We start from the raw sequence: 27,997 nt of genomic DNA, 5'->3' as shown, positions 1-27,997 counted from the left end.
CGGCTCCAATCTGAGGTGTCAGAGCTGAGGCCCTGGGCAGGTAGAGTATCCTTTCCCCCAGTTCCCATGCTCCTCTGTCTGTCGCTGAACTGGGGCCCGTCACAGGCTTCCATCAGTCCCACCCCTGCCTCTAGACAGAGGGGCATGGGAACTGGGGCCCATCACAGGCTTCCATCAGTCCCACCCCTGCCTCTAGACAGAGGGGCATGGGAACTGGGGCCCATCACAGGCTTCCATCAGTCCCACCCCTGCCTCTAGACAGAGGGGCATGGGAACTGGGGCCCATCACAGGCTTCCATCAGTCCCACCCCTGCCTCTAGACAGAGGGGCATGGGAACTGGGGCCCATCACAGGCTTCCATCAGTCCCACCCCTGCCTCTAGACAGAGGGGCATGGGAACTGGGGCCCATCACAGGCTTCCATCAGTCCCACCCCTGCCTCTAGACAGAGGGGCATGGGAACTGGGGACAGAGTAAAAAGCAGCCCTGTATTCTGACACACCTGAGATAGAGCTGCTCTCCCTGTGGCACTCGCAAGGTTACTCTACCTGCCCAGGGCCTCAGCTCCGACACTCCAGATTGGAGTGGTGGTGCGGAGGTGGCCTCCCCTGAGCCGCACACCAGCTTCGCTATACTCCCTCATTCTCCATTCCCTCCACAGGGCTTACAGTGGTAACTTGAAGCACAAGGCATGCGCTCGCATGGGATGTTCTCCAATGCTGGAAGGGAGGCCTGAGTAAAAAAGTTTGGGAACAGCTAGTTTAAAGCACACTTTTACAAGTCTCAGTCATACATGACAGCTCCAATAAGCCCCCTATGGTGAACGGGATGTGAGAACAACAGGCTTGTAGAATCATGACCATTTCCAGTTTTCAGTTCATCGTCACTGGTAGGGGGTCCTGCGTTCTCTGGGCATTACTGACTCAAATGAACCAAATGAGCCGAAAGATTTGTTCTTTTGACAGAATGACTCGAGAAGATTAGAGTCTGTAAAAAAAGCCAAACTTCCCATCACTAGTTCTAATGTTGTTTTTGTCACAAAAGGGGTGGCTACTTGCAATATGCTCCAGCATTCAGCATACTTATTTACTACCTGAAAATTGAGACACGCCGTGTCCTTCCTTCCGCAGCTGTGGGAGCAGGGTCAGTGATATCCCCTGGCTCCTTGATCTGATCTATAGGTTATATAGGCTAATTATCAAAGTAGCCTATTTTGCATTGCTAACCAAATATAATCTCAGGGACTGTTCATAACAGTAAACCAAACAACAAGACACCACCCAAAAAGGTATTATGTTGAGAAGCAATAACTAGTGATTAGGGAAAGGGGGATACCTAGTCAGTTGTACAACTGAATGCATTCAACTGAAATGTGTCTTCCGCATTTAACCCCACCCCTCTGAATCAGAGAGGTGCGGAGGGCTGCCATAATCAACATCCAGGTCTTCGGGGAACAGTGGGCTAACTGCCTTGCTCAGGGGCAGAACGACAGATTTTTACCTTGTCAGCTCAGTGACTCGATCCAGCAACCTTTCGGTTACTGGTCCAATGCTCTAACCACTACAACTGCTATAGCCAACTAGCTAGCAATGTGCTTTTTTCTCTGTGACCAAAACATGTTTTATTTTTCTATTTGAACTGATATGGGAATGAATACACAAGCAGCATATCAAACTGGGATAATGTTTTAAGTTACACCGGGAAGTATACAAATACTTGCTAGCTAGCTTGCGAGGATTTCATGTTACCAAAAGGTGTCCGCCACTCTAAAAATCCCACTCCATCCACGTGCACCCACGCACGTAGATCAACGGTTTAGTAACCTTTACTCTCCCCAACCCCAGGAGGGTACATGCAGTGGTAACCTTTACTCTACCCAACCCCAGGAGGGTACATGCAGTGGTAACCTTTACTCTACCCAACCCCAGGAGGGTACATGCAGTGGTAACCTTTACTCTCCCAACCCCAGGAGGGTACATGCAGTGGTAACCTTTACTCTCCCAACCCCAGGAGGGTACATGCAGTGGTAACCTTTACTCTACCCAACCCCAGGAGGGTACATGCAGTGGCAACCTTTACTCTGCCCAACCCCAGGAGGGTACATGCAGTGGCAACCTTTACTCTCCCCAACCCCAGGAGGGTACATGCAGTGGTGACCTTTACTCTACCCAACCCCAGGAGGGTACATGCAGTGGTAACCTTTACTCTACCCAACCCCAGGAGGGTACATGCAGTGGCAACCTTTACTCTAACCAACCCCAGGAGGGTACATGCAGTGGTAACATTTACTCTACCCAACCCCAGGAGGGTACATGCAGTGGTAACCTTTACGCTAACCAACCCCAGGAGGGTACATGCAGTGGTAACCTTTACTCTAACCAACCCCAGGAGGGTACATGCAGTGGTAACCTTTACTCTCCCCAACCCCAGGAGGGTACATGCAGTGGTAACCTTTACTCTAACCAACCCCAGGAGGGTACATGCAGTGGTAACCTTTACTCTCCCCAACCCCAGGAGGGTACATGCAGTGGTAACCTTTACTCTAACCAACCCCAGGAGGGTACATGCAGTGGTAACCTTTACTCTACCCAACCCCAGGAGGGTACATGCAGTGGTAACCTTTACTCTCCCCAACCCCAGGAGGGTACATGCAGTGGTAACCTTTACTCTCCCCAACCCCAGGAGGGTACATGCAGTGGTAACCTTTACTCTCCCCAACCCCAGGAGGGTACATGCAGTGGTAACCTTTACTCTACCCAACCCCAGGAGGGTACATGCAGTGGTAACCTTTACTCTAACCAACCCCAGGAGGGTACATGCAGTGGTAACCTTTACTCTAACCAACCCCAGGAGGGTACATGCAGTGGTAACCTTTACTCTAACCAACCCCAGGAGGGTACATGCAGTGGTAACCTTTACTCTAACCAACCCCAGGAGGGTACATGCAGTGTTGACCTTTATTCTCCCCAACCCCAGGAGGGTACATGCAGTGGTAACCTTTACTCTCCCCAACCCCAGGAGGGTACATGCAGTGGTAACCTTTACTCTCCCCAACCCCAGGAGGGTACATGCAGTGGTAACCTTTACTCTAATCAACCCCAGGAGGGTACATGCAGTGGTAACCTTTACTCTCCCCAACCCAGGAGGGTACATGCAGTGGTAACCTTTACTCTAACCAACCCCAGGAGGGTACATGCAGTGGTAACATTTACTCTCCCCAACCCCAGGAGGTTACATGCAGTGGTAACCTTTACTCTAACCAACCCCAGGAGGGTACATGCAGTGATAACCTTTACTCTAACCAACCCCAGGAGGGTACATGCAGTGTTAACCTTTACTCTAACCAACCCCAGGAGGGTACATGCAGTGGTAACCTTTACTCTACCCAACCCCAGGGGGGTACATGCAGTGGTAACCTTTACTCTAACCAACCCCAGGAGGGTACATGCAGTGGTAACCTTTACTCTAACCAACCCCAGGAGGAGGGTACATGCAGTGGTAACCTTTACTCTAACCAACCCCAGGAGGGTACATGCAGTGGTAACCTTTACTCTAACCAACCCCAGGAGGGTACATGCAGTGGTAACCTTTACTCTAACCAACGCCAAGAGGGTACATGCAGTGGTAACCTTTACTCTAACCAACCCCAGGAGGGTACATGCAGTGGTAACCTTTACTCTAACCAACCCCAGGAGGGTACATGCAGTGGTAACCTTTACTCTAACCAACTCCAGGAGGGTACATGCAGTGGTAACCTTTACTCTAACCAACGCCAAGAGGGTACATGCAGTGGTAACCTTTACTCTAACCAACCCCAGGAGGAGGGTACATACAGTGGTAACCTTTACTCTAACCAACGCCAAGAGGGTACATGCAGTGGTAACCTTTACTCTAACCAATGCCAAGAGGGTACATGCAGTGGTAACCTTTACTCTAACCAACGCCAAGAGGGTACATGCAGTGGTAACCTTTACTCTAACCAACGCCAAGAGGGTACATGCAGTGGTAACCTTTACTCTAACCAACTCCAGGAGGGTACATGCAATGGTAACCTTTACTCTAACCAACGCCAAGAGGGTACATGCAGTGGTAACCTTTACTCTAACCTACCCCAGGAGGAGGGTACATGCAGTGGTAACCTTTACTCTAACCAACCCCAGGAGGGTACATGCAGTGGTAACCTTTACTCTAACCAACCCCAGGAGGGTACATGCAGTGGTAACCTTTACTCTCCCCACTCCCTCCCTCCTACTCCTCCTCCTCCTCCCCCTCCTCCCAGTGTGGAGCTAGAGCTGCAGGTTATTGATGTGGGGGTTTATGTTCACCAATAGGGGTTAAGTACAGATTTAGCAACACAGGCCCCGGGAAAGTCAGGGCAGCACTGACACAATGACCTCAGCCGCCATCCATCGGTCCGGCCTAGCCTCTGATCCCTCCAGATTCCACACGAACTGTAAACACACCTTGTCTGATCTGAGCCTGCCTTGGCAATCAGACAGACATACCCCTCTGGGCCTGAGTGGATGTTTTGCCCTTGAGTTACATTGGAATCTGCTCTGTGCTGTGGACAGTTGGTCTACCTATAGTTCAGATATAATGTGCAGCAGCCTGGAGCCTGAGCCTCAGATGTGCCCCAGATTGCAGGGTGCACGTAGTAGGCTAGTGGTGACGTGATTGGAGATGTAGACCCTGTTATGTTGTGATGTTATTATGCTTCACGCATGATTGGCTCCACACAAAAGACTCTGACCCATCAACTAAGCCCCCATAATCCACTGGTTCAATATTCCAGGGGATGCCCACTTTCACAAACAAAACAACAGATGCATTATGTCCACTGAAATCAAAACTGGGATATTTTGATTAGATTGGATGATGGGTGGAAGTGCTGTTAAAGGTGTAAAACATATAGAAAATCCTGCTACATTTGTGATTTTCAATTTTTAGTGGCACGGACCAATCTTTAAATCCAAAACATAAAAAAATGTCAATGTGTGAAATACAAAGTAAATAAAAACCACAAATCAGATTAATCTTATCTATCTTCTCTTCAGTGGCTCACCAAAATGAATGGAAACATTCTCAGTCATTCTAAATCATTCATAATCAATCCACAGATATGTCATGCTTCCATCTCATACATGTAAGCAATACCCCCTGTTCTTTGCCTAGACAACTTAACACGCTAAATACTTATAATGTTTGCAGTAAATCAGCAGCACGCATGAGGACCCATGTTGTAAAGCCATCTGAATGAGTGGCAGCCCCAGCAGAGCACACACAGGGAGACATGCTGGAGCAACCATTTCAACGACTTAATGACAACCAGGAATAGTAACATGCAAATTATTATGAGCCCCAGCATAAATCTTTCTCTCTTATATGCCTGAAGAGAAATCTTTAAATGATCAGTATATCAGTTTACAACTATTATGTAATATGGCATTTTATCATCTTGTCTTGCTCATATGACTGTTAAACTAATGACTACCCCTTTTACGTTTGTATCTGCTGAGTAACTTCAAGAATCATGTCAGCATCACACTGCTTCTACATCCATACAGATATATAACTAGCACCCCAAAAAAGAGAGAAGGCATGATGGAGAGATGTGAAAGAGAAGAACAACATAGTAAAATAATGCTTTGCTTACCCAGAAGACGAGGTTGAAGAAGAACATCATGTACTTCAAACAGCAGAGACAGCCCCGTGCCATGTTGTACTTCTTGAACTCTAAAAGGAACACAAAGGATAGATCCAGGTAAAAGACCACGTATTTGCTGCCTTTGGGCGCCGTGTACTTGTTATTGCTGCTCTTGTCTCCTCCGACGTTGACGCTGGTGTCGGCCGCTGTCCCAGCCTGCCCCTGTGCGGTGGTACCGCGCGGCCCCGTAGAGCCGTAGAACGCGCCAGCGGTGAAGCCGCGGCCGCCGAATGGGCGGCCAGACGTGGAGTCGCGGACAAAGTCGGAGTCAAGGCTATCCACGGATGGGCTGCGGTGAATGGCTGACTCCTCACTGCTGGACTTCTCCATGCTCTTGGGCTAACACTGCTGTTGAGGGGCTCTCTACCGTAACACACTCTACCATGTCTCAGAGATGAGAGGACACAACTCTCCCCCTCCAGCAGTCTCCTCTCTCCCTCTCTGATCTGTACTGGTTCTCTCCAAGCCCAGAAACTCTGAATTGTTCTATCCCCCCAACAATGGCACGACTACACTGTATCGGGTAAGTAAAAGGAAGACACAGGCAATATTCCCGGCTCTATGTGTCGTCTGCCCGGTGTCCAATGTCTGCTCTCATGCTCCTGAGTTAGCCATGCAGAGACGTCCTAGTCCAGCGAGGAGCATTATTACCCTGATGAGTTACAGCAAGCTACGTCCTTGAGTCAGTAAGTTTCAATAGTGTCCCCTGGATCTCCACACTGCTGTGCTGTGTGTGTGCCTGTGAATATTTCTCTCCAACTCTCAGCTGCTCCACTTCTTCCTCCCTACTGCTGACCTCAGGACTGATTTCTGCCTGGGGAGCTGGAAACTTTTGCCCCCCCCCATACAACACAATCCTGTATATGTATTCCTCTCTCCTCTTCTTCTCCTCCTTTCCTGCGCTCACTCAGTCCTCTGTGCTTTGCGCTCTCCAACGTGCTGATGATAATCTGATTCAGTTATTCTCTCTCTCTCTCATTGTACAATTCTGTGCTCAGCTGCTCAGTCCCCCGCTCTCTGCCTGTGCTGTCAGTCGCAGTGCCGTGGCTGATGTGTGCTATTACCGGCAAGATGCATCTAACAGGCATTCCCTATCCTATCCCCCTTAACTAGAGCACTGCCCTTGTCCCCCCCCCTCTTCTCACTGCTCTCCCTCTTACTCTCTTGCTCCCTGCCTCTCATCAACCCCTCCCCACTGCTGAGGGAGCAGCCAATGAGGCAGTTGCAGGCGGCTACAGACAACCCAACCCAGGCTCCTCCCCTGTGCCCCGACCATGTCTTTAATAAGCTGATCATAACACAGCTTTGACTATACAAGTTCATTAATTTCCTCAGTGTTGTCTGTGCTTCAGGGGGTCATAGAGGCCATTCATTAATAATACGAAAAAGCATGAGTCCAAGGAAACGTGTTGGTGGTGTGGGTGAAGGGTGGGGTGGACTTCTCTGGCACAGTCTGATAAAACCTTCAAACCTGTGATTTCATTGAGACACTTGATATATTTACGCCCAATTAACTTTCACAGTGGCTATTTATTTTCTATTTGTGAAAGGCTGGATAAGATGACATCAGAGCACGATCATGATTAGGAGGATTACTTCATGCAGACTTGCAGAGGCTATGTGCAGCCTTGTCACAAAATCGTCAGTTGCACAATGTCGGCTCACTTCCATGCAAGGAGCACTGATAAATTGGCAGAGACCCAGCCTTTGGAATTATTGCACCATTTCAAGCATGGAAATGGGAGAGTGGCTTAAAGATACTCAACACTTTCCTATGGAAACACAGGGTCAAACACCGACTCTCTCAGTTGTTTCACACATGGAGCTGACAACATATTACAGCTCTAATATTCTAGAGCTGCGTCCTTACATTTATCTAACCCTCTGGTTTGAAATACAATGTCAGAAGCCTAAATGTACATGATATGTGGACAAAGAGAAAAATGCATTTTACCAGATCAGATATCAACCCCCCCCCCCCCCCACTGATAGAGAGGCCATTTCAATCATATCGTACATGCTGATTTTATGAGATGGGGATAAAAGATTTGCAACATTTTTATACAGCTTTTGAGTTTCCTTTGCTATGCCACATCTTTTCCTTCAGAGAGCCACCGTACAAACAACAGTGATAACATTATCTGTCCAACCACTCACATAGCCCTTTCGCTGGGTTGGGTTTGTGAAAACAGCCTGATCTTTACCCTGTACTGCTGTGCTGTGGTAACGGTCCCTCTCTCTCTGTCAGCAAGGTGAGGTTGAGTGCTCGTGATGGCTGCAGCTCAGAGACGGATGGAGCAGAGTTCCACCTGAATGGTCTTAATAAAGTAAACCCAGTAATGCCCTGTATACACAGAGATACACTGATCCATGTATCTTGTGTTTCTACAGTGTATACACGGCTCTAACCAGTCTGTCATCCTGGAGCTTGATGGTAGTGGTTGGAAGACAACACGAGACAAAATCACATTATACTAGTCTTAATCAGCTAGGAACAATGGAAGTGTTCCTCCAAATCACAAACCATTAACATATGTCTTTTTTAAATGAGCAATACCATACCAAAAATGACACAGGTCTATAATTATAATTAAGTAGTATTAAAAGGTATGGAACTGGCAAACTTCCAATTGCTCCCAGTACTACCACATCTTTCTTGTAAAAAATGGCAATGTCAGCGTCGCTGTTCACGTCATCCTGGTATGGGATGAGAATTATGAAAGCAGTCCCACACAGATAGAACAGGGGATATTTGACCCAGAATACTCTGTCCCTGGTGGTGCCATGGAGTGCTGGAGAAGCATTGTCTCAGCTCCCGTGGGTCGTCTGATCACAGCCCGTCAGGACCTTAACTCTTAATTCAATATGTTGTGTGTCAGTAGCCGCCACCTCAGAGGAGGACATGTATTCATCAGAAGGCTATTGGTATTTGTATTTATTATGGATCCCCCTTAGCTGCTGCCAAAGCAGCCGCTACTCTTCCTGGGGTCCAGCAAAAATTAAGGCAGTTTATACAATTTTAAAACATTACAATACATTCACAGATTTCACAACACACTGTGTGCCCTCAGGCCCCTACTTCACCACTAACACATATCTACATTACTAATACTAAATCCATGTGTATGTATAGTGCGTATGTGCGTGTGCGTGTGTTTGTGTGTGTGTGTATGCATGTGTCTGTGCCAATGTTTGTGTTGCTTGGGCTTCTTAGCTTGCATGTGCTGCTGATGCCTCGACCAGACACAAGGGCACGTTCCTCCTCTCACTCCCTCCTGAGCCAAGCCCAGCTCAGCTCATCGCCATCCACTCAACACAAGAGAACAGAGAGGCATGGGGCTCTGAAGTCCTTTATTAGGCAACAAGAGGTTACTCAGAGACTCAGAGAAACTCTGGAGAGACAAGGTCTATAGCATAGAGTCAGAGGAGTGGGCAAAGGAGCAGTGGAGATACAGTGTATAGATGTGGTACAGCAGAGCAGGGTTGGACAGGGATTCTTCATTCTAACTTTCCCTCTGATGCTGAATAAACCTGGCAGCTCCTTCAATACATGCTAAAAAGGCATACTGGAAGACGAGCTTCGTGTTCAGTAGGAATTCATCTTTGAATCCTCCATTTCAGGGCTCTTCTAACCAAGACACTGCTGCTTTTCTATCATGGCCTGAAAGAGTATAACAACAAAATACAAGTAGAAATGTAAATATTAAATGGACAGTGTTGGTTCTGTGATATCTGTGTGGAACTCTATTGAACTAAAGCTTATGTAGTCTATCCAACATTGCACCACCGCCAACACAACAGAAACAGTAGGGGGTGGCGGGCTCGTTCTTATTTATTTACACAGGAGGTTGGTGGCACCTTAATTGGGGAGAACGGGCTCATGTTAATGACTGAAGCGGAATAAGTGGAATGGTATCAAATACATCAAACACATGGTTTCTATGTGTTTGATGAAATTCCATTTGCTGGTTCCTGTCACGTTCTGACCATAGTTCTTTTGTGTTTTCTTTGTTTTAGTGTTGGTCAGGACGTGAGCTGAGTGGGCATTCTATATTTTGTGTTTCTATGTTGGGTTTGTTGTTTGGACTGATATGGTTCTCAATCAGAGGCAGGTGTTTGTCATTGTCTCTGATTGGGAACCATATTTAGGTAGCCTGTTTTGTATTGGGTTTTGTGTCTTGTTGTCTTCTGTCTTTGTGTCTATGCACCAGATAGGACTGTTTCAGTTTTCTCATTTGTTGTTTTGTAGTGTTCTCGTTTATCGTCTATATTAAACATGTTGAACACTAACCACGCTGTGCTTTGGTCCTCTCTCTTTGTCCACAGAAGAAAGCCGTTCCAGTTCCAGCCATTATTATGAGCCGTCCTCCCCTCAGCAGCCTCCTGTGTTTAAGAAGCACTTCAATAATTAGACCAATAGTGCAAAGTTGTCTTAGGTGGATTGTTTCTCTTTAAAACTATTGGAAGAAATTATAAAGAAAATATACATCTGTAGGATTACGACTCGGGCAACTGCTCTTAATGGAATCCAAAACCATTTTCACATGAAGAAATTAGATGTGTGATCGATCACAAGCCAAAAAACATCAAACAATAGCTTTATTTTGTTTTACAATGAACAAAAATATAACAATTCCAAAGATGTGGTACCCTTCCAGGAACTGAGTTACAGTTCACAAAAAAGAAACGTCCTCTCACTGTCAACTACGTTTATTTCAGCAAACTTAACATGTGTAAATATTTGTATGAACATAACAAGATTCCACAACTGAGACATAAACTGAACAAGTTCCACAGACATGTGACTAACAGAAATGGAATAATGTGTCCCTGAACACAGGGGGGGATCAAAATCAAAAGTCACAGTCAGTATCTGGTGTGGCCACCAGCTGCATTAAGTACTGAAGTGCATCTCCTCCTCATGGACTGCACCAGATTAGCCAGTTCTTGCTGTGAGATGTTACCCTACTCTTCCACCAAGCCACCTGCAAGTTCCCGAACATTTCTGGGGGAAATGGCCCTAGCCCTCACCCTCCGATCCAACAGGTCCCAGACATGCTCAATGGGATTGAGATCCGGGCTCTTCACTGGCCATTGCAGAACACTGACATTCCTGTCTTGCAGGAAATCCCACACAGAATGAGCAGTATGGCTGGTGGCATTGTCGTGCTGGAGGGTCATGTCAGGATGAGCCTGCTGGAAGGGTACCACATGAGGGAGGAGGATGTCTTCCCTGTAAGAGAATGTTGAGAATGCCTGCAATGACAACAAGCTCAGTACGATGATGCTGTGACACACCGCCCCAGACCATGACGGACCCTCCACCTCCAAATCGGTCCCACTTCAGAGTACAGGCCTCGGTGTAACGCTCATTCCTTCAACGATAAACGTGAAACCGACCAAAACCGCGACTCGTCAGTGAAGACTTTTTGAACAACATTTGAGAGAAATATGCTTTTTGTGCTATGGAAAATGTCTAGGATTGTTATTTCAGCTCATGAAAGATGGGACCAACATTTTACATGTTGCGTTTAACTATATTATATATTTTTTTTTTCAGTGTAGTTTGGATATTTAAAGGCAGTCATGAATCCATTTTGAAGGTGCTTATTGAATTGAAATGATGTCCGTTACATCTCCAGTCATAATACTGTTGAGGCATTTAACACAGTTTTAGGCTCAAACTCATACAGCTTTGCTGACTCTGTGACCCTTGATGAACTCTCTCAACTGCCTACAGTATTTTAGGAGTCTGTTTTAAAGAAAAAGTTTGCCCACCCTTGGACTGGAGTGACTTACAAGCAGGAGCAGGGAGACAATTCTAAAGCCTTGCTGGAAAATCACTGCTTTGCTTTCTACTGCATATGTTAACTGAATACGAGGGGGGAAATCCAAAGCAATCTCCTAAACCCCAGGATTCACAGCAGGCAGAAAGGGGGTACCAACAGATCTATGAAAATAGAGGTCAGCTCTTCAACATTCATTAAAACCGGTCTTTTCGGTTCCTGCAAAAGAGAACGAGTCTGTACCACATACTGTATGTGTGCCCTATGTATGTGTGTCCTATGTGACATGTGATAGTAGATCATCTCCAGTGTGAAAGTCTCATGGAAGACTGAGCGTGAGTGGAATAGAATGACAAGGGGCCTGTTTGCCCACACTATCTCAGCTCTCATTCCCCTTGGTTTTTCTATACACTATATACACACTGGGGCTGAAACTGTTGCTGTGTTCATGGAGGACAACATGAAGGACAACATGGAGGACATGTCAGGTGATAAAACAGCCTAAATGGACCACACACTTCCAGGAACTCAAATGTCACCAGGGGCCAAACAGAACAAACAAGAGGGGGTCATCCCTAATTTGTCAGACACCAGTCAGTCTCCCGTGTGTCTGGTACCCCCCTGACAATCATTCCGGCTGGCTAAAGGTTATTATACATAGAAATATGTATAATAATAATACTGTCCTGTCCATCCTTGTCAGTATGCTAACAAGCTCTATTCTGCCTGGCCCAGTTTAATTGACAGACAGGCGTCAATCCAATCTGATATGTAGGATTCTGTCTTGGCCTTTTATGATAAAGTCTGACATCCATGGAATTGGGCAATGAGACGATAGCAGACATTGTAAGTCCATCCCCGATGACTTAAAACAAAAAACTTAAAACAATAAAGTCGATAAAGGTGTCTGGAGAGTGTAACTAAATAGGGATTCATGATGCTCCTTTCCTCAGCAGACCCAACTAGAGGATCATAGGCAACATCCGCACCGAGTTAAAGGCAAGAGCTGCCCTTTCCCACTGTTGAACTGCACTGTTGTTTAAGCGCTTGTAAGTAAGCATTTCATGGAAACATCTACACTTGTTGTATTCGGCGCATGTGACATATAAAGTTTGACACTAATCCGGACCCTTATAAGAAATCCAACTATTCCCTCAGATGAACCATCAAAGCGTCGATATAGGACTAAGATTGAATCCTACTACACCGGCTCTGACACCAGTCGGATGTGGCAGGGCTCGAAAACTATTACGGACTACAAAGAGAAACCCAGCCCCGAGCTGTCCAGTGACGCGTGCCTACCAGACGAGCTACATGCCTTTTATTCCTGCTTCGAGGCAAGCAACACTGAAGCATGCATGAGAGTACCAGCTGTTCTGGACGACTGTGTGATCACGCACTCTGAGCAAGACCTTTAAACAGGTCAACATTCACAAAGCCGCGAGGCCAGACGGATTACCAGGACATGTACTCAAAGCATGCGTGGACCAACTGGCAAGTGTCTTCACTGACATTTTCAACATGTAGGTATTACAGACCGAGTCTGTAATACCTACATGTTTCAAAGAGACAACCATTGACCCTATGCCCAAGAAAGCAAAAGTAAACTGCCTAAATGATTACCTCCCCGTAGCACTCACGTCGGCAGCCATGAAGTGCTTTGAAAGGCTAGTCCTGGTTCACGTCAATACCATCATGCCGGAAACCCTAGACCCACTCCAATTTGCATACCGCCCCAACAGATCCACAGATGACGCAATCTCAATTGCGCAACACTGCCCTTTCCCACCTGAACAAAAGGAACACCTATGTGAGAATGCTGTTCATTGACTACAGCTCCACATTCAACACCATAGTGCTCACAAAACTCATCAATAAGCTAAGAACCTGGGGACTAAACACCTCTCTCTGCAACTGGATCCTGGACTTACTGACTGCTACTTGCTGTTTATCTATGCATAGTCACTTTAAAGATTACCTCAACTAACCTGTACCCCCGCACATTGACTTGGTACCGGTACCCTCTATAAATAGCCTCATTATTGTTATGACATTTTCTTGTGTTACTTTTTGATTATTATTATGATTAATATGTTTAATTAGTAAATATTTTCTTAACACTGCCATCTTTTTTTAAACAACCACAAACAAACTTCTCTCACGAGTAGCAACTCTTGACATTATTTCAAATGTCTGATGCTTAATTAACAACACAACCATACATGTACACCGATTTCCTGGGAGCTCACCCCTACTGTCACACACTAAAAATCCAATCAAATCAAATGTTATTTGTCACATGCGCCGAATACAACAGGTGTAGACCTTACCGTGAAATGCTTACTTACAAGCCATTAACCAACAATGCAGATCAATAAATATTTCTAAGAGGGGGGGGGTGCCCTTGGGGAACGTGTAGCGTGTACACGTTAAAGTGAATTTCACACGCATTTTCACAAACACACTCAACCGTGATACACACAGGTGGAAAACAGTGGAAAACTCCCACCTGACATCTCCCATATTCCGACTACAGGAGAAGACACATATTTGTGCCCTCTTGTCAACCAGAGAGTCAGGAAGCTATAGAGATGACAGAGCACACAGACCTCACACAGATAAAGAAGCCAAGTCCCCCAATCTAAACAGTAGACCTGCAGGCAGATCCATCACACAGACCTCACACAGATAAAGAAGCCAAGTCCCCCAGTCTAAACAGTAGACATGCAGGCAGATCCATCACACAGACCTCTCACAGATAGAGAGGCCAAGTCCCCCAGTCTAAACCGTAGACCTGCAGGCAGATCCATCACACAGACCTCACACAGATAAAGAAGCCAAGTCCCCCAGTCTAAACAGTAGACATGCAGGCAGATCCATCACACAGACCTCTCACAGATAGAGAGGCCAAGTCCCCCAGTCTAAACAGTAGACCTGCAGACAGATCCATCACACAGACCTCACACAGATAAAGAAGCCAAGTCCCCCAGTCTAAACAGTAGACCTGCAGGCAGATCCATCACAGACCTCTCACACCTAGAGAAGCCAAGACCCCCCTTTTCTCTCCTGAAATACAACATATGCTACCAAAGATATCAGTCTGTATCAAAATAAGACAATTGGCGTTCAATAAGGCAACATGTTTGCAATGTTAAATACTATAGTATATGATGCCTGTAGTTGTACTGTAGCTCACATGAATTCAAAGACACAAAAAAGAGATATGGTTCGTGACAGCGATTCATGATTATTATGTTGATCAAAGGAGCAGGACAGCTAAGTCCTCCGGACAGTGGACGAGTTAATGTAATATTTAAAAGGCCCATAACAGTATATGGACGAATGGAACGTCAGCAATATGAATCTTATTCAGTTCAGGGGGAAATCAGTCGAATGTTGAAGTCAGGCCCCGGTCATCAATTTATTGGCTGTAAGGTCATTTAAAGTTCACTGTAAGCCTTCGAACAGTGTGTGGAAACCATCCATGTCCTCAACATGAGCTAGATTCAACTCTTAGATTCTGAAGATTTGTGATTTCATTTAGCATACTGTGGATAACTCAAAGGTTCACAAGAAACACACATGCACAGATGTGCACATACGCATGGACGTACACACTCGGACGTACACACTCGCAAGCCCACACATTATTATGTTAAATAGCCCTTTTGTGCAGGAAAAATGGAACAAAACAAAGCAAAGCAGTATATGCCTTTGAATTAAATGGCATTTTCAGGTGAACAATGCACACACTGCTTGACAAATGCATCCCTGAGAGCTACAGTCTGTGATAAATGTTGAAAGTTGTGGGTTTCCTACCCTCTGCCTCCTCTCTGTAATGCCTTGAATCCATTGTCTTGCAGAAACTGGCGCCCAAGGATATTTGAAGCCATCAACCAAGTAAACCTACATGAGTCCCTACACACAGCCAGTGCACACTGCAGAAGGTTGCCTGCAACATCGATGTGAGATGCAAAGCTTTAAAGCTACAATCTGGGATTTGTTTTAGCTTTAAGAGACAGGGATCTCTTTTTAAAAGGTCATTATCAGTTACACTTGCCATGATGGATGCCTATCCGTCGGCACGCTTACACAAATCTAATAAAACACACTCCGGAAATGAACGACGGAAAAAAAACACTTCTATAGTTAGTGACAGTGGGTTAAGTTACTGGCCCTGGACTAGTAGGAGAAAAGGCGAGTGATCCGGGGGGCTTTTATTTTCGTCCGGTAGGGAACAGAGAGACGGATAAAAGGGGATGTGGTCTACGCCCCCCTGGCCTCACCGCATGGAACCATCTGTAACGTAATCGTCTCTCTGGGCACATACTTTCATCCCTGTTTCATTCCTGTTTCCTAAGAACCTGTGGATGCTGTACAGCCACAACCAAAGCCTATTTAGGGCTCTGGAGGTAAGTGTTTATATCAGCAGTCAGTCTGGGCTCGCCCGCAGATGGAGCCCTCTGTGAAGCAGTTTTCCTGTGGCGTCACTCAGGCAATCCGACACATATTTAAATCTCCTCTGTTTTTCAGGGAAACAAGTTACAGGACACGTCTTGGGACAGGGATAGAAATATATACCTGATCCTGGGCACAGGCTAGGACGCTATAGAGAGAGGTGGAGTGGGAAAGATAGAGAGGGGAACGTTAGAAATGGAAGAGAGAGAGCGAGACAGAGAGAGAAAGGGGTTCCGACCTGTGTCAGATCCTTTATTAACCTGGTGGAAGAGAAGACAAGAGGAGCCCTAAAGATCCCTCTGTGGTTTCCACTAAGGCTCAGACTATGGAGTCTATGGCAAATCCCATTGATCTGTAGTGGTCACCTTGGTTTAATATGGAACTCCTACAGTGGGAAACAGCTGGTGACACCATGTGTGGAGCAGTTTGTGGAGAGTGTCCTATAAATGAGTTAGTCAATAAGACCAGGCGGAACGGGTTAGTATCTACAGGATACAGGACACAGCGCCGAAAGGTCAGGTGAATCACAACGATATTTCAGGGGCTGTCACCTGCAATGCAAACAAAAGAAGGGGTGTCGACACGCCACTGTGTCGAAAGAGTGAGGGATGCAGGAACATGGAGGGAACATGCGTCCATCTATTTGTTCTGTTCAGAGAGGATAGACACAGTATCTAGATGGCTGAGGACATTTCCCATTGTGCTCCTGCTCCACACCACATATAATGTCATTCCTCAAGCCTCTAATACCTCCTGTTGTTGGCTGCTCTGATTTACTATCCTATGTCAAATATCTCACAACGCCATACTATTAGCATATCATCGGATAATAAAATACCACATGCATGCTCACATAGAGTACTACCCCAAGGGATGAGCGCCATACTGATCATAGAGGGGGACCCGGCAGGCCCAGACAGCTCTATCTATATGAAGAATCTAAAGAGCCTTCTTCCTGTCCACTCCAACCAGCCCACTGGCACTGATGCCTGACTGCTACAAGCAAACAGAGAAGTTCCCCTAGAAGTGCCCAGGCTCTCAGACCCACGAGCTGGGCAGCACCTCCCCTCGATATGGCCCTCTGTCAGCAGCCTGTGTACTCTGAACTGTGTATGTGTGTGTGTGCATATGGTTGTGTGTTTGTGTATTGGGAGCTGGCTCAACCCTGGCCAGTATGGCCCTGGGTCAATCTGAGCAGCCACACTGTCCTGGCCGTGCACCCATGGACAGACAAACACAGGGCAGCCAGGAGACCTGATCAGCAATAAGCAGTAACCATGTCACAGCTCCCCAGATACGTTCTATTTGGATAAGCATTAGAGAAGTCACCCAGTAGGGCAGGGTTCATCAACTAGATCATTTGTACTCAGCAAATTGACGCAAGAAGCACAAACAGATATTTTATTTGACAAAAACATAATCATTTCAAACCTGGATGACATTGGTACACAATCACATGCAGTATGTCTTTCTATTTACCAGTGGAAATATTTGGGAATAGATTTCCTCCATTAAAATAATTTTGAGGTGAATTCCTGTAACCATGTTCGCTGAGAGTCGGGAAGCAAGTTCAGGGAGTGAGTGTTTTAATAAAATAAACGGATCATAATACAAAACAAGAACCTCGAACAACACGCAGACATGAAACAGAAACAATAACACCTCAGGAAAGGACCAAGGGGAGTGACAGATATAGGGAAGATAATCAAGGATGTGATGGAGTCCAGGTGAGTGTCATGAGGCGAAGGTGCGTGTCATGTGAGTGTCATGAGGCGAACAGGGCTCCGGGCAGCCGAGCGGAAATGGAGGAAAACTCGCCTCCCTGCGGACCTGGCATCCTTTCACTCCCTCCTCTCTACATTTTCCTCCTCTGTCTCTGCTGCTAAAGCCACTTTCTACCACTCTAAATTCCAAGCATCTGCCTCTAACCCTAGGAAGCTCTTTGCCACCTTCTCCTCCCTCCTGAATCCTCCTCCCCCTCCCCCCTCCTCCCTCTCTGCAGATGACTTCGTCAACCATTTTGAAAAGAAGGTCGACGACATCCGATCCTCGTTTGCTAAGTCAAACGACACCGCTGGTTCTGCTCACACTGCCCTACCCTGTGCTCTGACCTCTTTCTCCCCTCTCTCTCCAGATGAAATCTCGCTTCTTGTGACGGCCGGCCGCCCAACAACCTGCCCGCTTGACCCTATCCCCTCCTCTCTTCTCCAGACCATTTCCGGAGACCTTCTCCCTTACCTCACCTCGCTCATCAACTCATCCCTGACCGCTGGCTACGTCCCTTCCGTCTTCAAGAGAGCGAGAGTTGCACCCCTTCTGAAAAAACCTACACTCGATCCCTCCGATGTCAACAACTACAGACCAGTATCCCTTCTTTCTTTTCTCTCCAAAACTCTTGAACGTGCCGTCCTTGGCCAGCTCTCCCGCTATCTCTCTCAGAATGACCTTCTTGATCCAAATCAGTCAGGTTTCAAGACTAGTCATTCAACTGAGACTGCTCTTCTCTGTATCACGGAGGCGCTCCGCACTGCTAAAGCTAACTCTCTCTCCTCTGCTCTCATCCTTCTAGACCTATCGGCTGCCTTCGATACTGTGAACCATCAGATCCTCCTCTCCACCCTCTCCGAGTTGGGCATCTCCGGCGCGGCCCACGCTTGGATTGCGTCCTACCTGACAGGTCGCTCCTACCAGGTGGCGTGGCGAGAATCTGTCTCCTCGCCACGCGCTCTCACCACTGGTGTCCCCCAGGGCTCTGTTCTAGGCCCTCTCCTATTCTCGCTATACACCAAGTCACTTGGCTCTGTCATAACCTCACATGGTCTCTCCTATCATTGCTATGCAGACGACACACAATTAATCTTCTCCTTTCCCCCTTCTGATGACCAGGTGGCGAATCGCATCTCTGCATGTCTGGCAGACATATCAGTGTGGATGACGGATCACCACCTCAAGCTGAACCTCGGCAAGACGGAGCTGCTCTTCCTCCCGGGGAAGGACTGCCCGTTCCATGATCTCGCCATCACGGTTGACAACTCCATTGTGTCCTCCTCCCAGAGCGCTAAGAACCTTGGCGTGATCCTGGACAACACCCTGTCGTTCTCAACTAACATCAAGGCGGTGGCCCGTTCCTGTAGGTTCATGCTCTACAACATCCGCAGAGTACGACCCTGCCTCACACAGGAAGCGGCGCAGGTCCTAATCCAGGCACTTGTCATCTCCCGTCTGGATTACTGCAACTCGCTGTTGGCTGGGCTCCCTGCCTGTGCCATTAAACCCCTACAACTCATCCAGAACGCCGCAGCCCGTCTGGTGTTCAACCTTCCCAAGTTCTCTCACGTCACCCCGCTCCTCCGCTCTCTCCACTGGCTTCCAGTTGAAGCTCGCATCCGCTACAAGACCATGGTGCTTGCCTACGGAGCTGTGAGGGGAACGGCACCGCAGTACCTCCAGGCTCTGATCAGGCCCTACACCCAAACAAGGGCACTGCGTTCATCCACCTCTGGCCTGCTCGCCTCCCTACCACTGAGGAAGTACAGTTCCCGCTCAGCCCAGTCAAAACTGTTCTCTGCTCTGGCCCCCCAATGGTGGAACAAACTCCCTCACGACGCCAGGACAGCGGAGTCAATCACCACCTTCCGGAGACACCTGAAACCCCACCTCTTTAAGGAATACCTAGGATAGGATAAAGTAATCCTTCTCACCCCCCCTTAAATGATTTAGATGCACTATTGTAAAGTGGCTGTTCCACTGGATGTCATAAGGTGAATTCACCAATTTGTAAGTCGCTCTGGATAAGAGCGACTGCCAAATGACTTAAATGTAATGTAAATGTGCGCAAGACGATGGTGACAGGTGTGCGGGATAATCAGCAGCCTGATGACCTAGAGGCCGGAGAGGGAGTATACGTGACAATTCCTAGTGATTTTACAGTGTTTTATTTGGGGGGCCAAATAGAATCGGCCACGGGCCGCCAGTTGATGATCCCTGTAATAGGGGATTATGGGGCTGGACCAAGGAAGAGGCCAGCCCCATAATGTGTCCTCCTCTGATAGGGACATGCTCCACTATTGATATGAATTCACAACTGCTGCTAATAAACCTGCCATGGAGATGAACCCACTCACAGGAAATACTGTATGAGGCTGTAGAAGGCTCCCAAGCACAACCAGACATTCACTCAATGAAGTGCTTCACCTGACAAAGTGCCCTCATTCAGAAAGTACCTGTACATGAAATTCCCTGGTGGCTTCAAACTCCATACCAAAGTGAAACACCAGGCCAAAGAAACTAGTTGATTACACTGTAAAGTGAAAGAAAAAAATAGTTAAAGGATGCATGTTTTATGCAACGCGCACTTATGGGTAAAATCCAGCCTCTTCACCTCGCTGCCTCTGCGGATCCACAGAGATCCCAGATGTATCCGTGTGAGGTTACCGCCGTAGCTCTTTGGTGTGGAACAACTTCGGGATGAACGCCATCACCATCCAAACCTGCTGAATACCAAAGAGCATTGCCCTAATCTGTCAACACAAAAATATTTACCTCACACTTTCACTCCTGCAGCCTCCCTGTGGATTTCCAGAAGGTAAATAAAGAGCCGATACAGAAAACTGAGTTTTTTATTTTACACTCCTGTTAGACAGTGATATGAATATTGAAAAGAGTCCATGGTTAACATCTGATATTAAACTAACCAAATTATTTAATAATCAATTACCCACATTTATTCATTTCACTCACAAAAACAACTCTGTCCTGCTAATAGGCAGTGTATATGAACATATTGTGCATGGCCCTGACAGATGTTCTTAATTAAAGTCTGCAGAAGGAGGAAATTCTCTTGAGGGCTTAAATTTAAATTAGCTCAGGCTACTTCTGTTATTACACTAATACGTACTGTGCTGAAGGGTCCCATTTTCACACAGCATTGTTGATTCTAAATGGATTTCTTCTTGCACTCCAAGCAAGCAAGAGTAGAGCAGTGAAATATATTGAAATACAATTGCCTGTAGATGATTTTGAATAAAACCTCTTTATCGTTTCCCAATACATGGGACGGTGGGAAAGTACATTACGTATTCATGTTTTAAATACATCTATATATACATTACACACAGCTATAGGTAAATAATAAGGGGCAAATTATCATATTCTCTTGGTGGAGTGCTTAGAGTGAGGGTCATGGCTTTCGTTGTGGGAAGGAGGAGCGGACCAAAATGCAGCGTAGTTGTGATTAATTTTATTTAATAAGGAAACTATACACGATTAAACTAACAAAATAACAAACGTACGAAAACCAAAAACAGCCCTATCTGGTGCAAAACACAGAGACAGGAACAATCACCCACAAACACACAGTGAAACCCAGGCCACCTAAATATGGTTCCCAATCAGAGACAATGACTAACACCTGCCTCTGATTGAGAACCATATCAGGCCAGACATAGAAATAAACAAACAAGACATCCAACATAGAATGCCCACTCAGATCACACCCTGACCAACCAAAACATAGAAACATACAAAATAAACTATGGTCAGGATGTGACAGTAACCCCCCCCAAGGTGCGGACTCCGGCCGCAAAACCTGAACCTATCGGGGAGGGTCTGGGTGGGCATCTGTCCGCGGTGGCGGCTCCAGTGCTGGACGTGGCCCCCACTTCACCGTAGTCCTCCCCCACCTTGTCCGCTTCTGTGACCTCCTAGCCACAGCAACCCTACTAAATAACACGGGACAGAGCGGCAGCCCGGGACAGAGCGGCAGCCCGGGACAGAGGGGCAGCTCGGGACAGAGGGGCAGCTCGGGACAGAGGGGCAGCTCGGGACAGAGGGGCAGCTCGGGAGAGAGGGGCAGCTCGGGACAGAGGGGCTCCGCAGACTCCGGCAGCAGCTCGGGACAGAGGGGCTCCGCAGACTCCGGCAGCAGCGCCGGACAGGCGGGAGACTCCGGCAGCAGCGCCGGACAGGCGGGAGACTCCGGCAGCAGCGCCGGACAGGCGGGAGACTCTGGCAGCAGCGGAGAGGAGGAAGGCTCTGGCAGATCCTGGCTGATCTGGAAGAGTCTGGCTGACCTGGAAGAGTCTGGCTGACTGGCGGATCTGGAAGAGTCTGGCTGACTGGCGGATCTGGAAGAGTCTGGCTGACTGGCGGATCTGGAAGAGTCTGGCTGACTGGCGGATCTGGAAGAGTCTGGCTGACTGGCGGATCTGGAAGAGTCTGGCTGACTGGCGGATCTGGTAGAGTCTGGCTGACTGGCGGATCTGGAAGAGTCTGGCTGACTGGCGGATCTGGAAGAGTCTGGCTGACTGGCGGATCTGGAAGAATCTGGCTGACTGGCGGATCTGGAAGAGTCTGGCTGACTGGCGGATCTGGAAGAGTCTGGCTGACTGGCGGATCTGGAAGAGTCTGGCTGACTGGCGGATCTGGAAGAGTCTGGCTGACTGGCGGATCTGGAAGAGTCTGGCTGACTGGCGGATCTGGAAGAGTCTGGCTGACTGGCGGATCTGGAAGAGTCTGGCTGACTGGCGGATCTGGAAGAGTCTGGCTGACTGGCAGATCTTGGCAGACTGACGGCTATGGCTGCTCCATGCTGACTGGCAGCTCTGGCGGCTTCTTGCAGACTGGCAGCTCTGGCTGCTCCATGCAGACTGGCAGCTCTGGCAGCTCCTTGCAGACTGGCAGCTCCATGCAGACTGGCAGCTCCATGCAGACTGGCAGCTCCATGCAGACTGGCAGCTCTGGCTGTTCCATGAAGACCGACAGCTCTGGCTGCTCCATGCAGACTGACAGCTCTGGCTGCACTAAACGGGCAGGAGACTCCGGCAACGCTGTAGAGGCGGTAGGCTCTGGCAGCGCTAAACAGGCGGGAGACTCCAACAGCGCAGGAGAGGAGGAAGGCTCTAGCTGCGCTAAACAGGCGGGAGACTCCAACAGCACAGGAGAGGAGGAACGCTCGAGCTGCGCTGAACAGGCGGGAGACTCCAGCAGCGCAGGAGAGGAGGAAGGCTCTGGCAGCGCTGGAGAGGCGAGGCGCACAGTAGGCCTGATGCGTGGTGCTGGCACTGGTGGTACTGGGCCGAGGACAGGAAGCCTGGTGCGGGGAGCTGCCACCGGAGGGCTGGGCTGTGGAGGTGGTACTGGGTAGACCGGACCGTGCAGGCGCACTGGAGCTCTTGAGCACAGAGCCTGCCCAACCTTACCTGGTTGAATACTCCCGATCGCTCTGCCAGTGCGGCAAGGTGAAATAGCCCGCACTGGGCTATGCAGGCGAACCGGGGACACCGAGCGTAAGGCTGGTGCCATGGAGGCCGGCCCAAGGAGACGCACTGGGGACCAGGTGCGTAGAGCCGGCTTCATGGCATTTGGCTCGACGCTCAATCTAGTCCGGCCGATACGTGGAGCTGGAATAGAACGCACCGGGCTATGCACCCGCACTGGAGACACCGTGCGCACCACAGCATAACACGGTGCCTGCCCGGTCTCTCTAGCCCCCCGGTAACCACAGGAAGTTGACGCAGGTCTCCTACCTAGCGTCGCCATACTCCCTGTGAGCCACCCCCCAATAAATTTTTGGGGCTGACTCTCAGGCTTCCATCCGCGTCGCCGCGCTGCCTCTTCATACCAGCGCCTCTCAGCTCTCGCCGCCTCTAGTTCTTCTTTGGGGCGGTGATATTCTCCAGGCTAATCCCAGGGTCCTTCTCTGAATAATTCCTCCTCCCATGTCCATTCCTCCTTTAGTTGCTCCTTGGGGCGGCTACACTCCCCTGGTTTAGCCCAGGGTCCTCTCCCGTCTAGGATTTCCTCCCAAGTCCAAAAGTCATTTTTTCGTTGCTCCTGCTGCTGCCTTTGCTGTTTCCCGTTACCACGCCGCTTGGTCCTGTTGTGGTGGGTGATTCTGTCACGGCTTTCGTTGTGGGAAGGAGGAGCGGACCAAAATGCAGCGTAGTTGTGATTCATTTTATTTAATAAGGAAACTATACACGATTAAACTAACAAAATAACAAACGTACGAAAACAGCCCTATCTGGTGACAACAAACACAGAGACAGGAACAATCACCTACAAACACACAGTGAAACCCAGGCTACCTAAATATGGTTCCCAATCAGAGACAATGACTAACACCTGCCTCTGATTGAGAACCATATCAGGCCAGACATAGAAATAGACAAACAAGACATCCAACATAGAATGCCCACTCAGATCACACCCTGACCAACCAAAACATAGACACATACAAAATAAACTATGGTCAGGGAGTGACAGTGAGATTGGGTACAACAGCTCTCCAAAACTTCAGAGGAAAGTGGCAGGTGGGGATAGGCATGCAAACCCAGTCCGCCACTCTGTCATCAAATTTAAATCACTCTCAGGAGCACAAGTTCCCTCTCAAAATGATTTAGGGCAATTAAGTAGCTTCCCCCAGAGTGCCCATGGTTTAGGATTATAATATCTACCTCCCATGTGTAAAAACCATGATCTTGCATCTTGAAAAATTAACCATGTTTGAAGAATTTCCAAGATGCACTCAGGGTGTCTTTGATAGTTTAAACCAAGCCTGTGATTCTGATGCAGAGGAGAGAGAGAGAGGGAGTGGGGGGAGAGGGGGAGGGGGTGGAGGGGGGGGTGGAGGGGGGGGTGGAGGAGACCCGCATGATTTTACATTTTAATGATATGGCTTTCTGGATGGAGACACATTGGATATGTACATTATGCAGTGTGTGGTTTTCCTGCAGATCTGGAGGACCCGGCTGGATGCGATACTGTTCATTGCCTTGAGTCGTCCAGGTAAAAATATTCTGCAGCTGTTGCTGTAGTGCCGGATGACAAGTCACAGCACACGGGCATCTAATAAAACCTAAATCACTTCCCAACATGCAGCACACCGCAGGCTTTAACTACACACACCATTAGAAATCAGATACAGTGTCTAAGACACAACCTGCCTACAGAGATACTGTATGTTTAATGCAGGCGTGTCCTCAAGTTCCTTTTCAGACATTGACCTTCACTGGTGAGAGAAAACAACTTGGGCCAACTCCTCCACTCCTACTTGTTAACATGAATACATTAATATAAAACACTGTAGCCCTGCCAGTGCCAGTGACCTGTTCTTTAGGTGTGTTTACTCCCCATTGACATCAGACTGCAGCGCTATAGATGACTGTAAATACGAATGTTAGATATGAAGGACTGTTAGTACACTACATTAAAAATCTTATTTAAGATGGTGAGGAAATTACTTTTAAAGAACGACCAGGCATCCTCTACTGACGGGATGAGGTCAGTATCCTTCCAGGACACCCGGGCCAGGTCGATTAGAAAGGTCTGCTCGCAGAAGTATTTTAGCGAGCCTTTGACAGTGATGTGAGTGGCCGTTTGACCACGGACCCATAGCGGATGCAGGCAATGAGGCAGTGATCGCTGAGATCCTGATTGAAAACAGCAGAGGTATATTTGGAGGGCAAGTTGGTCAGGATAATATCTATTAGGGTGCCCATGTTTACGGATTTTGGGTTGTACCTTGAGAGGAGCACATGGACGGAACACACCCTGATTTAATTATCTCTAAACTGTGCTGAGTGCTGAGAGTACAGTGGTAAGAGGTATTTCTGAGGGAAGGGTTTTACACTCAATCATTTGTAAGGATTTTGACATTCCCATATCTGGAATCATCAAAACTAAAAGTGAACAGCAAGGTGCTTCAGAAATAACGCAGCCGAGGCAGCAGCAACACAGCAAAGAGTTTTCTTTTGTTTATTTGTCCACTTAATGTTCTATTTTTGTGGTGCTTTTAAATAAAGGAACGGTCAAATGAAAAGAGCACCCAGCCTGAGTCATCTAGATAATAGGATGTATCACACATCATTGTTCATTCTTCTTCTTCTGCTCATTGATGTCATCTGATTCTTTCCTGTGAACCAAAAATCCCTGCAGGGTATATTGGGTCATTTTTGTTGAACTATTGAACCAATGTGGAAACTACTGAGTATGAATCTGATTAAAATACACAGAGAAATATATAACATGGGCTATGCAGCCTAGTAGTGTCCCACTGTCCCGCTAAGAATACATTACCATTTCAAATAAATATCACAACTCAAGACGAGATATCCAAACATCAACTGTTCCTAGGTTGTGAGGAGTGAGATGTCCTGTCGACCATCTTGAAAATGAAAGCCCAGTGTCTGTAAAACTAGAGCCACACACACACACACAGATGACAGGACTGAGCGAAGCAGGAAGAGATGCAGTGAAATCCCTATGTTAGTTTCACCAGTGTAACTGGAGCTCTGTTAAAGAGCAGTGCATTCGCAAGTAATGCAGTGATTTATCTGCTTTATAATGAGCAGCTGTTGTAGGAGACAATAGCCCTGCAGCGGCCTGCACCGAGGAAGGCGCTTTCAGCAGCTAATGAGGCTGGCCTAGGCTGAACCACTACTCCACTACCACCCTTACTCTCCCTACAGTACAGAACAGTACAGTACAGAGACAGAGCTCAGGAATATGAAGGAGGGAGGGAAGGAGGGAGGGGAGGAGGGTCGGTGGCACAGAAACCTGAATCACTCAGTGAGAGAGAGAGAGAGAGAGGGCCCGGGTCCAACCACGATACATTTTGGTACGACAAACAGAATTTGACAGAACATTATACCTCTATTTTGCTCAGGCTGTATGCCTAGGACATTTTGTAATAGTGCAGTAGCATCTTAGAATGCAAAACAAGTGCATGTCTTGAGTAGACATAATGTAGAGCTGGCCAAAACCTGCCGTTCCCTGGTGTGTTTTGCATCAACTGTTTCATCCTTGTGATATCCTGGTCATTTTTTAATAAGCCCAATGCAAAATATAACGCAGAACACACCTTGCATCATGCACCACCCTGGGTACACTAGAAAAACATTCCCTTCTCCAAGTCAACGTACAGCTCAAATCCTACACCCACTGGCCCCAATAGCAGAGGATGACTTGTCCAGCAATATACAAAGCCAGTTTAGCAGCTAGCCAGTGGAGGGGTCTGATAACTGGCCCGGTTCAGAGTAGGGATTTCCCTCCCTTCCTCCCAGCCAGCTGCTGAAGACTGTCTGTCACTCATTCACTCAGTCACCCTGCCTCCTCCTTCACACAGCATGAGAACCAAGCCAGTCCACTGCTCCACTTCCTGCAGCATGGATAAAACACTTAGCGAAGACAACAGGACAGTTCCCAGCTCCCAGACAGCATGGGAAAACACAGTGAAGAGAACAGGACAGTTCCCAGCTCTCAGAGCACTCTCCACACGTCTCCAAAGTGTCCAGAGTGTCCGTTTGACAGAGGTTGACAGTAATGCTGTTTCTGTATGTCAGAAAATTGTAGCAAAATGGATGGTGCCGTGTATGGTCCCTCTGCAATTAGAAGAGACCATACAGGCGTTGGTTGTACCATGTTCGCTGCATAGGCTTTATAAATTGATGATAGGTGCTGCAGTACATGGTAGACGGCTGGGACTGGAGAGTGGTTATGAAATGCCCTTATCACTCAAGGAGCTCTGAGTGAAGACAGCCAGCCCAGTCCTCAGTTCACTGAGCCAATACAATGGAATAGAGAGGGATAAAGAAGGGAAAGTGAAAGAGGGTGAGTTCACCCCAGATTGATGGGAGAACAAAGTGCAATCTGTCTAACTAAGCCTGTAATTTCACAGTGCAAGATAGGGGAGCGAGGTGAGCAGTAGAAGTAATAAACTGATAATCCACAGTCTACGGGTGTGGGAATCGACATGTCCAAACTAGTAACACTAGAACCGCTAAAGCAGACTTTTTTGACTGCTCATTCATTTAAAACAATTATTACTCTGCCATTTGAAAAACCATGCCCCCCTCTGTCCTTGACGTTTCCTAAATATGTCAATATAAAACACTGCCACGGTTAGAATCTTAATATCACTAAAAGAACTGGAGTTATAACCAGTTTTATGAGGGCGCAAGTTTTCCTCCTCCTCTGCTACTCCCGACAGTGGAATGTGCCATGCCCAGTTGATAATCACCCCGATAATTGCCTCGAAACTGAACCTAAAA

General features: G+C 47.6%; 1 protein-coding gene across 2 annotated transcripts in view; it reads right to left on the bottom strand.

Moving 5' to 3' along the window:
- LOC135509160 (tetraspanin-9) overlaps positions 1 to 27,997 on the bottom strand; it is a 319,454-nt gene that overhangs the window by 143,479 nt on the left and 147,978 nt on the right. The window contains exon 4 of one of the 2 annotated variants that reach the window (XM_064929578.1): positions 5,653 to 5,732. In XM_064929578.1, coding sequence (XP_064785650.1) covers positions 5,653 to 5,715 — 63 coding nt within the window. In that variant the 5' untranslated portion in view covers positions 5,716 to 5,732. Of the gene's footprint in view, positions 1 to 5,652; positions 6,804 to 27,997 lie in introns of those variants that run through there. The other variant, XM_064929576.1, reaches the window with a different exon arrangement.

The sequence above is a fragment of the Oncorhynchus masou genome, chromosome 22, assembly GCF_036934945.1.
Source record: "Oncorhynchus masou masou isolate Uvic2021 chromosome 22, UVic_Omas_1.1, whole genome shotgun sequence".
Taxonomy (NCBI): Eukaryota; Metazoa; Chordata; class Actinopteri; order Salmoniformes; family Salmonidae; genus Oncorhynchus; species Oncorhynchus masou.
The sequence above is the reverse complement of the archived record's forward strand: the minus strand, read 5'-3'. Positions and strand labels throughout refer to the sequence as shown.